The sequence below is a fragment of the Carcharhinus amblyrhynchos genome, chromosome 19, assembly GCF_965287045.1.
Source record: "Carcharhinus amblyrhynchos chromosome 19, sCarAmb.v2.hapA, whole genome shotgun sequence".
NCBI lineage: Eukaryota > Metazoa > Chordata > Chondrichthyes > Carcharhiniformes > Carcharhinidae > Carcharhinus > Carcharhinus amblyrhynchos.
In genome coordinates this window covers 43,200,766-43,214,260 of record NC_137342.1, presented here as the reverse complement: position 1 = coordinate 43,214,260, position 13,495 = coordinate 43,200,766, and the positions used below count along the sequence as shown (strand labels likewise).

At 38.7% G+C, this 13,495-nt stretch overlaps 1 protein-coding gene across 3 annotated transcripts in view; it reads right to left on the bottom strand.

Annotated features, from left to right (window-relative positions):
* Positions 1-2,576: 2,576 nt before the first annotated feature.
* The window catches only part of usp6nl (USP6 N-terminal like), a 200,450-nt gene continuing 189,531 nt past the window's right edge, over positions 2,577-13,495 (bottom strand). For all 3 annotated transcript variants that reach the window (XM_080207677.1, XM_080207678.1, XM_080207679.1), the window contains exon 15: positions 2,577-4,811. In XM_080207677.1, coding sequence (XP_080063803.1) covers positions 3,325-4,811 — 1,487 coding nt within the window. In that variant the 3' untranslated portion in view covers positions 2,577-3,324. The remainder of the gene's footprint in view (positions 4,812-13,495) is intronic.

Sequence of the window (13,495 nt, the reverse complement as noted above, 5' to 3'; positions counted from 1 at the left end):
CTTTATCCACCATCCTCATCTCTTACCTCCTGACCAATTACCAATCAACGTCAAACTGCCTCCAACGCCACCTGCTCTCACTTTTGGTAATATAATCACTGGCACAGAACCTCATCGACTGCCTTCTAAAAGTCTGTACAGACAACATCCAGAAACATTCCCTTGCCCACCATGGCAGTGACTTCTCCTTAAAATTCAGCTAGTCAATTCATTTCATAAATCCAACTGAGGGTTCATAACTTGCTGATATAAATTCTAGTCCATAGAACCACAGAAAAGTTACAGCTCAGAAACAGGCCTTTTGGCCCTTCTTGTTTGTGCCGAACCATTTTTTGCCTAATCCCACTGACCTGCACTTGGACCATATCCCTCCACACCCCTCTCATCCATGAACCTGTCCAAGTTTTTCTTAAATGTTAAACATGACCCCGCATTTACCACTTTATCCAGAGCTCATTCCACACTCCCACCACTCTCTGCATGAAGAAGCCCCCCCCCTAATATTCCTTTTAAACTTTTCTCTTTTCACCCTTAACCCATGCTCTCTGGTTTTTTTCTCCTTTAGCCTCAGTGGAAAAAGCCTGCATGTATTCACTCTATCTATACCCATCAAAATCTTATACACCTCTTAACAAATCTCCCCTCATTCTTCTACGCTCCAGGGAGTAAAGTCCTAACCTATTCAATCTCTCTCTGTAACTCAGCTTCTCAAGTCCTGGCAACATCCTCCTGAACCTTCTCTGCACTCTTTCAACCTTATCTACATCCTTTCTGTAACTAGGTGACCAAAACTGTACACAATACACTAAATTCGGCCTCACCAATGCCTTATACAACATTACCATAACAGTCCAACTTTTATACTCGATACTCCGATTCATAAAGGCTAATATACCAAAAGCACACTTTATGACCCTATCCAGCTGTGACGTCACTTTTAGGGAATTCTGTACCTGTATTCCCAGATCCTTCTGTTCATCTGCACTCTTCAGAGTCCTACTATTTACCCTGTACGTTCTACTTTGGTTTGTCCTTCCAAAGTGCAATACCTCACATTTGTCGGCATTAAATTCCATTTGCCGTTTTTCAGCCCATTTTTCTAGTTGGTCCAAATCCCTCTGCAAGCTTTGAAAACGTGGTGATTTGAAGCATAACATAAAGCATTTGATCAAATTACTTTTAATATTAAACAAAGGATGTTGAGCTGCCTTGAAACACCTATCTGTTTCATGAAAATCAATGAAAATGTTACCATAGATGGCAAAGGGAAAATAATTCTCCATTAACAGTAAAACACAAGAAACCAAACTTGTTCAAATGATTTTTTGTAACTTTAAAAAAGTACAGTCACATTAAAATAGAATACACAGCTATAAAACTGCTGCAGATTACTTAAGAAAATAGTGTGAATATATAAATTCTACAGTATTTACCACTGCTGATATATTTCAGGTAGCAGGTTCATTTGCTCCATTTCATTTAACATACACTATACAGCCAATGTCCATATTAAAGACTCATGATTAAGACTGAAAGGATTATTACAAATAATTACATATTTCAACATGGATTTTTCTGCAATTGTTTCATCAAGCGAAAAGTTGAGCAGGAAATTAACAGTTTGAATTTATTTATTCAGATCAGAATGTCTAAGTGTTATACTGATAATTTAATTTCCACATTTGATTTGTGTATATAATATATACATACACACATACTCATACACATATACACATAGTAGTGTTGTTTTACATACATGTGGTCAGTCAGTTGATAATGTGTTTGAATCAGTGTTTAATTTGAATGTTCTTTCAGTGTTTTTCTACTCTGATGAAATATTTTAAACCCCGGCCCAATCTGCCTGCAAACAGGCACCATCTGCAGCATATATATATTCTGCTCCTTTCTAATTAAAACCATTAAAAAAGTCAATTCTACATTTACGTTATGGGATACAACTAGCTTCCTGGAAATAAGTTGAGCATCATTAGAAAATGAATCAAAAACCTGCAGTCATAAATTCAAAGGAAACTGGTCCAAAAACCAACCTCATCCTGGTTCAGGAATCCATCAATACCACTTTAGCTACCAGCCAAAACAAGAAAATGTGTTAATCATAATCATATGGTTGGACTTATCAGACATTCAATGATGTTTTAGAAATACTGGAGGGAAATTAATTCCTGCTAAGGATAAAACATTAGTTAATTTGCAATAAAACTTTTTTTTTGCACAAATCACCTGCCATGATGCATCTGGTCACAATTAAAAGTGATGTAAAACCCAATGCGCACTAACATTACAAAAATATTTATGGTTCTGTATTGCATTTCATTTGCTGTACTTACTTTTTCCTTATCAAGTTAGCTCAAATGCAATGGTACTGGTCTCTATGCACTCTTCAACATTTCTGTGCAAGTGTAGCGAGAAAGAACATGATTTTTATTGTCCACGACAAAATTACTCAGTAAGAAGTCTCCCAACACCCCAGGTTAAAGTCCAACAGGTTTATTTGGCAGCACTAGCTTTCAGAGCCTCAAACCCCTTCTTCACATGAAGAAGCTGAAGAAGGAGCTTGATGCTCCAAGAGCTTGTGCTGCCAAATAAACCTGTTGGACTTTAACCCGGTGCTGTGAGACTTCTTACTGTGCTAACCCCTGTCCAACGCTGGCATCTCCACATCATAACAATATAACTACCAGGCCAGGCTCAAAAGAAAATGCAGTCCAGGTATATTTTTTGGAAATTATTAAATATGAGGTCACAAAAGTGACCTGGGGAAATTCTCAGCATACTCTAGAACTTCAGACCAAAAAACGGCAACAAATATTGCTGAATGAATCAATTTTTAAAATAATACATGTCAGGGTTACACATGAACGATTCCAGGACCGAGCTGGATAGTGGGAAGACAACAACGGATTGTAAGCCAATTCCTTAAGCATCTTATTATTCAGGAACATTGTAGAACATCACTTAAAATGCATGCTTCAATCTGCTGTAGAAATGGATTCAAATCTCTTTGCTTTGGCATTAGAACACCACCCGGATATGCTCAATAAACTTCAGTTGAAGGGGTTAATGCTGTGTTGATTGGTGGTTTTCTATCAGATTTTGTAAATTTTGGTAACTAGATTAACTGGAGAAATACCACTGTATTTTGTTAGGAAATTGTCAGAATTAGAAACCTCACCCAAAATTTTAAACTATGCTACAAACTTATTTTCTATGACTTCTTAAATACAGATCTATTTTAAAAGTCAGAGATTTTTTACTTTAACACTGTTCGCGTCACTTTTTAAAAAGGAGGCAGCCAGTGTTGTTTTAAAGCAATACTGATTCAGGAATGGTTCTTCTATCCGTCTGAGGTTTTCCATAATATTGGGGACCAAATTGAGTTGTATTTGGATATCTTGTTTGTGCATGTGGATCAGGATATGGTGAAGTTCTATTATACATGTTGCTGCCAGCTAAAGCCACACCTTGGTAGCTAAACTCTGGGACAGGCGTCTGCTGTGCATTTCGAAAACTGGGTGATCGTTGCATATTTCTTCTGTACCTTATGTCAGTTCCCTGATTCCAGTGTTGGTCATATTGCTCTTGCTTTCTTCTGGAATGTTGTTGGTATTCAGGTGAATGCTGTTGTGTACCTTCATATGGAGCTGTTTGTCTTACATAGTTGGTTGTGTTCACTGAATCATATTCTCCTCGCTGGTCTAAAGATTGTGCCGCAGTTCTGAATGATTGTGAAGAATTAGAAAATTGGCGGTTAAGGGTGAAAGAGTTCATTCTGCTGTCTTGATAGTCTGGCAAATGTGCTAGCTTTGTACCATGAGGCCTATTGTCATGATTTGTTCGATCTCCAGACATATTGTAACTGTACTGTGGCATGTTTTTAGCTCTGGTGGGTGAATACTGTGGCAGGCTACCATGGTACCCAGGAGGGCTAGAGTAGGACGGTGGCAAAGAAGGTTGCCGCTTTATTAAAGATCTTTGGTTGGAATTTACAGATCCAGAATGAGTCCTTGGAGGTCGTGCTTGAGAGTTTGTCTGGCTTGATAATGGTGCAGGCGATAGCCTTGAAGGACTGGTGTTTTTCGACATGGCTTCTCGAGATAGAGCATTATGTAGTACGACCCCACGCTCTCTCTCTTCAACCATCTCCTCGGCACGATTTTCACATTCATGATCCACCCCAGGAACATTGTCATATTGGGAAGCATTTGAATCTCTCTTTGTTTCATCAACTTCAATAATCACTGCTTTTCTTCTACCCCCAAGTGTCTCCTCTGGGCTGGATGGGGAGCTTGGTGCGTTAGAGCTTCCAGTTCTGCTCTTCTCATCCATAGAATGTTTTGAAGTTGCTTCTGAAATTTTTAAGCCTGAAGGTTTGTTCCACTTGGGTGCAAAATCTCTCCTAACAGTTGGGTTAGCATTTGAGTTCTGGTTAGCAGTAGCATTGTTAAGTTGTTTAGGATTGTTATGAACCAATGCATGCTGTGGTGGAAGCCCATGCTGCTTTTTCACATCAAGATCTGGCAGAACTTTCACTTTGCCTCCCTGATTTTCCAAATAGTCCACCCTTTGTGATTTACCAGTTGGCTTTTCCAAAGAGCTCTTTCCATGCCTGTTGTCAGGTTGTTTCTCCTGCAGTTTCTCAGCTGATGTCTTTCTGTCTTTTCTCTTTGAAGCTGAAGGTCCTACTTTAGCTGCGTTGTTTTGTCCATTGATCATGTGATTGCGAACAGGTAGTTCCTGGTGCTCCGTGGATATCTGGCCAAGTGATTTCTGTGGAAATTCTTCAGGTTTACCTGAAAATGAATATTGGAGTACAGTAGTTAGAAAATAATGCAGATATCCCATTTTCAAGTTGATATTTCTCATTGTGTTAGAAATGAACATTTTTTTCACGTAGATGTTACTAGGTTACAAATATCAATTAACAGGGAAAGTACAACGTTCAATATTTTACAACACCTCCTTAACAGTAAACTTTCAAATTGAAATTCTCTTCTTTCCGTCTTCCCCCAACAGGACACCAAAGCCCAGAATTTCACCCCTAGGTTAGCTGAGCAGAGATGAGAGAATTCCAAGCTCTACAAACCCGATCTTTAAAAATGGTGACCTGCAGTTCTGATTTTCATTCTGGGTGAAGGCAGGTCTCCCACCCCACCGCACTACCCATTCGTAAGCTAACACACAATACACTGTGGTGGACGCTGTGGGACTGTAAGGTTATGAAGCTTGAAAGCAACATTTCATTAGAATCTTTCAATCCTCAAGTGTGCAACTACATCCTAACATGTGTTTTTTAAATTATGCAAATAAAGTATATAGGGCAGTTTCATTTGGCTTGAGCTGATTTTGCATTATTGATACAAGACTTAGGGCAGGCAATTGGCAGCAGAGGAAAAAAAAATCATTATTTGAACAAATTTGGTGATGCAAATTATGATGTATAGAAAATATGAGAGTTATTTTACCCGACATCATGAAGATATATCTGCTTCAAGCTCACATTGTAGCTTGGTGAGCACGTTCTAACACTGCTATTAAAATCCTAATGGTCAGGGTACTATAGACGACTTCCAAGTTTAGGGAAAGCAAACCACAAAAACAGATCAAACCAGCTGGGAGTTTATCCTCGAAATTTATTCACTGGCCTCTTATATAAAAGCGCAAAGTACGAAAATAAGACAAGAAATGACTGGACTTTGCTGGGTTAACTATCTGCAATGGCTGAAAAGACTAAGCACTTAAAAACAATGAGCCACTTATATAAGATAAAAGGGAAATAAAACATAAGAAGTATCTTGTAAATTGCAACAGTCTCTTATTTTAAAGTATTGGTTAACTGAATCTAACGACAAAAATCAAATAAAAACACGTCTCCGGAAAACAAGTTTAAGAAGGCAAAGACAAATCTACCAGCCAGCAAGAATGCTTCCATCAGTTAGTAATACTGTGCCAGAGAGCAGTACATCAAAAGGGTGTGTTTGAAACCCTTTTGGGATTGAATCAGGTCTGGCAACATACTGAGGAAGTTCTTCATTGCTGAAGATGCGAGGTTTTAGTGATTTCCCTTCTGTTTGGTCAGGTGACTTGGTCACTTGATATCCCGTGGCACTATTCAAGGAAGAATTCTCTAGGAATCAAATCAATGTTCATAACCCATTACACCATCAGATAAACTGTTCCTGGATCTCAGTGCCAGTTTGTGGCATTGCAATGGAACAAAATTAGTGCTCTGCTACTTTACACAAACGTCACTCAATTTAAAGTAATTTGCTTTGTGGGAAGTTTTTCAGGCATTTTGATAGTGAATTGCTCCAGCTCTTAACATCTGCTCTGTCAAAATGTTACAGTACAATGTTTGCTCAAATTCTCAGACTGGCATAATTTGTGGAATTGTATGAAATAGCAGGACAAACTATTTTGTTACTGTAAAACCTCAGCAGCTCTGACAGCATCTGAGGGGAGAGAATAGGCATGATGTGGAGATGCCAGCGTCAGACTGGGGTAAACACAGTAAGAAGTCTTACAACACTAGGTTAAAGTCCCACAGGTTTATTTGGTCGCAAATGCCACGAGCTTTCGGAGCGCTTGCTACTGCTTCGCCAGGTGAACGGGAGATCTTTTCACAAACAGGGCATATAAAAGACACAAACCCAATTTACAGAATAATGATTGAAATGTGAGTCTTTACAGCTAATCAAGTCTTAAAGGTACAATGTAAGTGGAGAGCACATTAAGCACAAGTTAAAGAGATGTATATTGTCTCCAGACAGGACAGGACATCCAAACAGGACAAAACTCGCATTTCAATCATTATTCTGTAAATTGAGTTTGCGCCTTTATATGACCTGTTTGTGAAAAGATCTCCCACTCACCCGAAGGAGCAGCAAGTGCTCCAAAAGCTAGTGGCGTGTGCTACCAATTAAACCTGTTGGACTTTAACCTGACGTTGTAAGACTTCTTACTGGGAGAGAATAGAGCCAATGTTTAGGTCTAGATAACCCTTCGTCAGAGCTGATGTGTCTGACCTGCTGAGATTTTCACACATTTTCTGGTTTTGTTTCAGATTCCAGCATCCGCAGTATTTTGCTTTCATTTTGACTGGACCTGTTTGCTTTGCCTGACGTAAGGTAATATAGAATTAGAGAAGTTGGAGACATATACCAATATTTTATAAAACATTAAACAAGACAGATTTTGGCAGCCAAGCAGCAAGGTTTATCAATGGACTGAATGGCTGCTGCAGTTTAAAGCAGAATATTAATCATTCCTTTGACAGCATAAGCCTCATCTCAACCAGGCTATCTGTAAATACACCATTCTGAGATAGTGAAAAGAAAAATGAATCAATCTGTGCTGCTCTCAAATACCTTCGACACTGGTCAATTCAGAGCAATGATCATAAAGGAGCTCCAATGCATAGTTTTAAAGGGGTTGGATAAAGTAGCCTGGAATTTATGATCCGAATGATGGCCAATCAGCTATCATTACAACTGTGAAACTAACAGTAATTTCTGGCATCTGCACTTGTGCATTTAAAACAGAAATCCAGAATTTGCTATCAGAGATTCCTTACTCCTTCATCGAGTATGATAAAGTTACCACAGATAACAATCTTTACAGATCACTTAAACTCATGTCAACTCTGCCTCACTGTGACAACACTATAAATTTAAATCCTGAAAAAGTTATTCCTGGTTGAAAGATGTGTAATAGCCAACAAAGCCATTACTGTTGAACAACCTCTCTGGTTCTCTAATTATGTTTCTTGAATGATGTGCAACAAAGTGTATCGAATGACAATTACTGCCAACCAACATGTCTGGTCTTGAAAATCAGATTTTATATTTGTGAAATGTTAAACTACATCATGATAAAAATTTAATAGGTTTTAATACAATGACTTAACTTTATGATATTTCAGCTTCTACTTTATTTGCAAATGTATGTCCTAATCATTAATTACTTAAAATTACTTAAAAGTAAATGATAGTATATTTTGTTTCCTGGTTTACGGTTTGTGAATTCTTGTGCATGATTTGGCTGCTTGGTCTGCCTAATGACGCTGTGACTGAATGCCAGGAGATTGCCTAGACTTGGTGCTAGTTATCATAAGAACATAAGAAATAGGAGCAGGAGTAGGCCATCTAGCCCTTCCAGCCTGCCCCGCCATTCAGTAAGATCATGGCTGATCTGAAGTGGATCAGTTCCACTTTCCCGCTTTCTCCCCATAACCCTTAATTCCCTTGCCTACCAGAAACCTATCTACCCATGACTTAAATATATTCAGCGAGGTAGCCTCCACCACTTCAATGGGCAGAGAATTCCAGAGATTCACCACCCTTTGAGGGAAGAAGTTCCTCCTCAACTCTGATCTAAACTGTCCCCCCCCCCCACCTTATTTTGAGGCTGTGCCCTCTAGTCCTGCTATCCTTTCTAAGCGGGAAGAATCTCTCTACCTCTACTCTATCTATCCCCTTCCTTATCTTATATGTCTCTATAAGGTCCCCCTCAGCCTTCTCAACTCCAACGAGTACAGACCCAGTCTATTCAGTCTCTCTTCATAGTCCAACCCCCTCATCTCCGGTATCAGCTTGGTGAACCTTCTCTGCACTCCCTCCAAGGCCAATATATCCTTCCGCAAGTGCGGCGACCAAAACTGCACACAGTACTCCAGCTGCGGCCTCACCAGTACCCTGTACAGTTGCAGCAAGACCTCCTTGCTTTTATATTCTATCCCCCTCACTATAAAGGCCAACATTCCATTCGCCTTCTTGATCACCTGCTGCACCTGCAGACTGGATTTTTGCGATTCGTGCACAAGGACCCCCAGGTCCCTCTGCACCGTAGCATGCTGCAGCTTTTCGCCCTTTAAATAATAATCTTTCCTACAATTATTTCTACCAAAGTGGATAACCTCACATTTGCTATTATACTCCATCTGCCAGGTCCTCGCCCACTCACTCAGCCTATCCAGATCTCTCTGCAGACTTTCCACACCCTCCACGCAATTTGCTTTTCCACTCATCTTCATGTCATCAGCAAATTTTGTTACCCTACACAGCTCCCTCCTCCAGATCATCTATGTAAATGGTAAACAGTTGAGGCCCCAGCACCGATCCCTGTGACACTCCACTAGTCACCAACCAGAATAGCACCCATTGATTCCAACTCTCTGCTTCCTATTAGACAACCAATCCTCTAGCCATGCTAACAACTTAGCCCCAACTCCGTGCACCCTAACCCTTTGCAGCAACTTTTTGTGAGGCACCTTATCAAATGCCTTTCGGAAATCTAAAAAGACCACATCCACCGCTTCCCCTCTGTCTACTGCACTAGTCACATCCTCATAGAAATCCAATGACATACATCAAACAAACATTATCAAACAAACATTAAGAAAATCTGAAATCCACATCACAGATTTTTGGATCTTTGTGGCAGCTGTCTGAGTTCAATGGCACTTGAGTTCACTGTTGCTGACTGCAGAATCTGGGCCATCATCTTCTTGAAGTAGTGCATTTTGCTCTGCACCCCATTCCCCACCAATCACAACACCAACTCCCAAACCGTGCCCCCATCTCCACAGTGAAAAAACCTTGAGCTAATTTGTGCCCCAAATCCCTCCTGATCTTCAAGATTCTCGAAATCTAACCAACCAAGCAGGTCTCCTTTAGCTTCCTCTGCTTGTGCTAGGATCTGATTTCACACCATGAAGCACGTAGGCTGTTTTGTGATCATAAAAGGACAAATGTGAACTGTTTTAAGAACCTTTGCATCAGAGAATATCTCCCAGTGGGCTGAGAGCAAATCGTCTTCAGGAACGATTGAATAAATGATGCCAAAAGCATCATTGTTCCACCACTAAGTTAATAGTTAAACACATTTTTGAACATTTCTTAAAATGTTTTAGTAAATAAGTTGCCCATTAGGCACCAGACGCAAGCGGGCACTTATGATCTTTGCAATGAAAGATCTGTCAAATTCAAAAGTATTATTTGAGAAAATATTTTTTGATACTAGGGGAAGGATGCTATGTCATCTTATGCATTTTATTTATAAATGGCTGACTTGTAATATGCTATATGAAATTCATAATCATACACATTCAAACTGACAACACAATGATAGTAGCACCCAACGCTAAAAGCCAAGTATTCACGCAAAGCCAAATTTGTCAAACATTACTCCCATTTGCACACTTTCAACAGGGGGACCGCTGCCAAATTATTCTCATTTTCTCTGGGAAACCCATGAATGACAGAAAGACACAAAAGATGCGCAATGAAGGGGCTGCAAGAAAAGCGACTGATGGTACGATATTAATGGTTGCAACTGGAGGATCTTTCTTACATATAAGTGCAACATAAATTGTCAGGATCCAAAAAGGGATGAAAAGGCCATGCCCAACTCAATGTGGCCATGCATGATTTCACAGATCTTTTTCCCACATCAATGGAATTTTGCAACAAAACTAATGATATCTGAAATAGATTTGGATTAAGATTTGGATTATTGGTAATATCATGGATCAGATCTACTTTGCGAGATTAAGGACCAAACTAGTACCAGAGTTTAACCACCCTTACTGTCAAATACAAGCAAAGTATGCAGTGGGAAGATTTATGAGCATTGCTAACTACTCTGAAACCTGATGTGGAGATGCTGGCATTGGACTGGGGTGGGCACAGTAAGAAGTTTCACAACATTAATTTGAAGTCCAACAGGTTTATTTAGAATCATAAGCTTTTGGAATGCTGTTGCTTTATCAAGTGAATCAGTGCTCTGACAGCCCGTGATTCCAATTAAACCTGTTGGACTTTAACTTGGCATTATGAGATTTTTTACTGTACTCTAAAACCTGTAATTATTTGAATATTACACACCATTTGAGAATTTCAAAATACTATCTGTATAAATTTATAAATTTGTAAAATCAACGTTCTGTCTGATGTGACTTTCTCCAGCAGCTCTCCCGCAAGTATTGCTGGGAATTGTCAGAAATGAACATCCAACTGTTTAGTCACAGGCTGTCAATATTAAACGTTAATAGCCTTACTCTCAGGTTTAGGTTAATACTCCAATTCACAGTGAGAAAAAAAATGAAAAGGGTAGCAAAAAGTGAGCGAGAAAGGAGGGAAAGTAACACATGGAAATAACCTGTGTAGCTAACCTTTATTACAATTCCAATTTATTAAATTCAGTTTACACTGTGTACATACACATGCATGTGTGTGCAAGTGCATGTGCAGGGGTGTTTATTGTGAAGAAATGGAACTTACGCAGTGCAATATGATGCTCTTTATACAACACAATAAACTTCTGATTCTATGGCCTGTAATATGTTTATTAATATTGCTTATCCTGAAGGTCTGGAACATTCTGAAGCAACCTTTAAATCCCTGAAGGTGTCCCATGGGGATATCTAGACCTTAATTTAATTTCTTATGCAAACTCCAAGAATTAACCAGGAACATCATCATTTAGAAATACTAAAGGTCTCTTGTTAAAAAGATGAGCCATTTTCCCAGATGCGGGCATCTAGAACCACGGGCACCATTTCAAAATAAGGGATCCTCCATTTAAGGAGATGATAGGGAGGAGGAATTTCTTTTTTCAGAGGATCCTTAGACTTTCGAATTCGCTTCCTCACAGAACAATGGAGGCTAGTCATTGCGTATATTAAAAGCTGAATTAGGCAGATTTTTAATTGACAAGGGAGGAGTTGAAGGCTATGGGCGACAGGTTGGAATGGAGTTGGAAGACCACAATCAGATCAGCCAGAATCTTATTGAAAGGTCGAACAGATTTGATGGGCCAAATATTATAGTCCTGTTCCTATTTTTTTATGATTCTGTTCTATTGCAAAATTCTGGTTTAAATTATTTGGCACTAAAATTGATACATAAAAGATTTTAATTATAACAATTCCTCTGAGACAAACATCACCTGTGTATTTTGAAAATTTCAAGAGGGCATTAATTTTAGCACTGAAATAATAAAATTCAGAGATTTAAAAATTGCAATTATCCAGAAGACAAAAATTTAGTATATGAACTATCAGTTACATGTAAACATTAGCAATTGTTTTGACAAAATCTCACTGGCAGATACAGATGCTTGTGAGCATGACTTTTCACAATCAGAAATGCATAAATGTGGGAAAAATTTAACCCTATTTTGCCAAACCAGCAAAACACAAAATAAAGAAAACAATCGTAATCTGTTTCCCCACCAACTGCTGCTGTAGAGGTGGAAGGGGCCCCCGGGCAGAGTGAGACGTTTGGTATCTGCCGATGAGGAAAGAAACAAAACAGTAGAACAGAAGTAGAAAGGAAGCAAGAGATCAGTAATGATGCAGAAACAATATCTGAAGGTCTTTTCAAAGTATTGAGTTCACGAAAACCTGATCAGAGAAAGTTTTTCAACTTGAAAGTTCATTATAAACTTCAAACTTGTATTGTATTCGACACCAAAAATTGCCAAAAATCAATCAAATATTTAAAATATTCTTCAAGGTACTTGAACACAAGTTGACAAATACAAAGTATTAGCCAGTGAATTGTAAAATAATAATTTATGAATTACTTATACGAAACACAAGCTAAATTATTGTTTTTTAATTAGCAAAAGCTACTTGTCAAAATCAATGCACTACAACTTTTTCAGGCTTAATACTAGTTTTGATCAGTTACAATCAAACATAGCTTTCAGTCACAGATAAATCACAAAGTGCCAGCATGTTACACCACATAGTTTCCCAAGGTAATAATACTAACATGAATACTACTTCTGAAGACTTTAAAAGATAAACCCAACTAAAACCATGTGAAACTGAGAATAAAACAATCCTACACTTGACACAATGGGCGGGATTTTATGGCCTCCCACATCCCAAAATCATAAAACCCTGCCCAAGTCAATAGACATTTCCGTTGTTCACCCCTCGACCACTCCAATTCCTGTGGCACGAGGAGCAGTAAAATTGTGGCGGATTAAGATGAACCGAAGGGAACCAAATAAAAGAAGACAAGATGAGGAAAACCCTGTAGCATTAAATATAAAAATTTGGAGCCTATATGAGCACCCCATTTACACAGACAACGAAAGGAACACCAGGATAAGACCATAGGTAGACATAAGATCAACATTAGAATATTAAGTAGGAAACCTTTTAATGCAATACCCTTGAGAATCAGAGGCACAGTTCAATTACATATTAAAATTATACTTAATAGTTCCCCCAACTCCCTGCTTTCCAAATACCACATTGAACACTTCAAGCGACTTTTTTCAAATAAGTTGCTGTTTTGGCAGCATGTTAAATAATACAGCAGGTTGACCAGTTTGTGAATCGATTAAAATAGAACATAGAAAGGACAGTAATTGGCAAGCTTTCCGCGGTTGTCAACACAACAACTAAAGCAATAGTGAACATTTTCATACTGTTATTCGCCTCCTTTCGAAAAATGTATTTTCA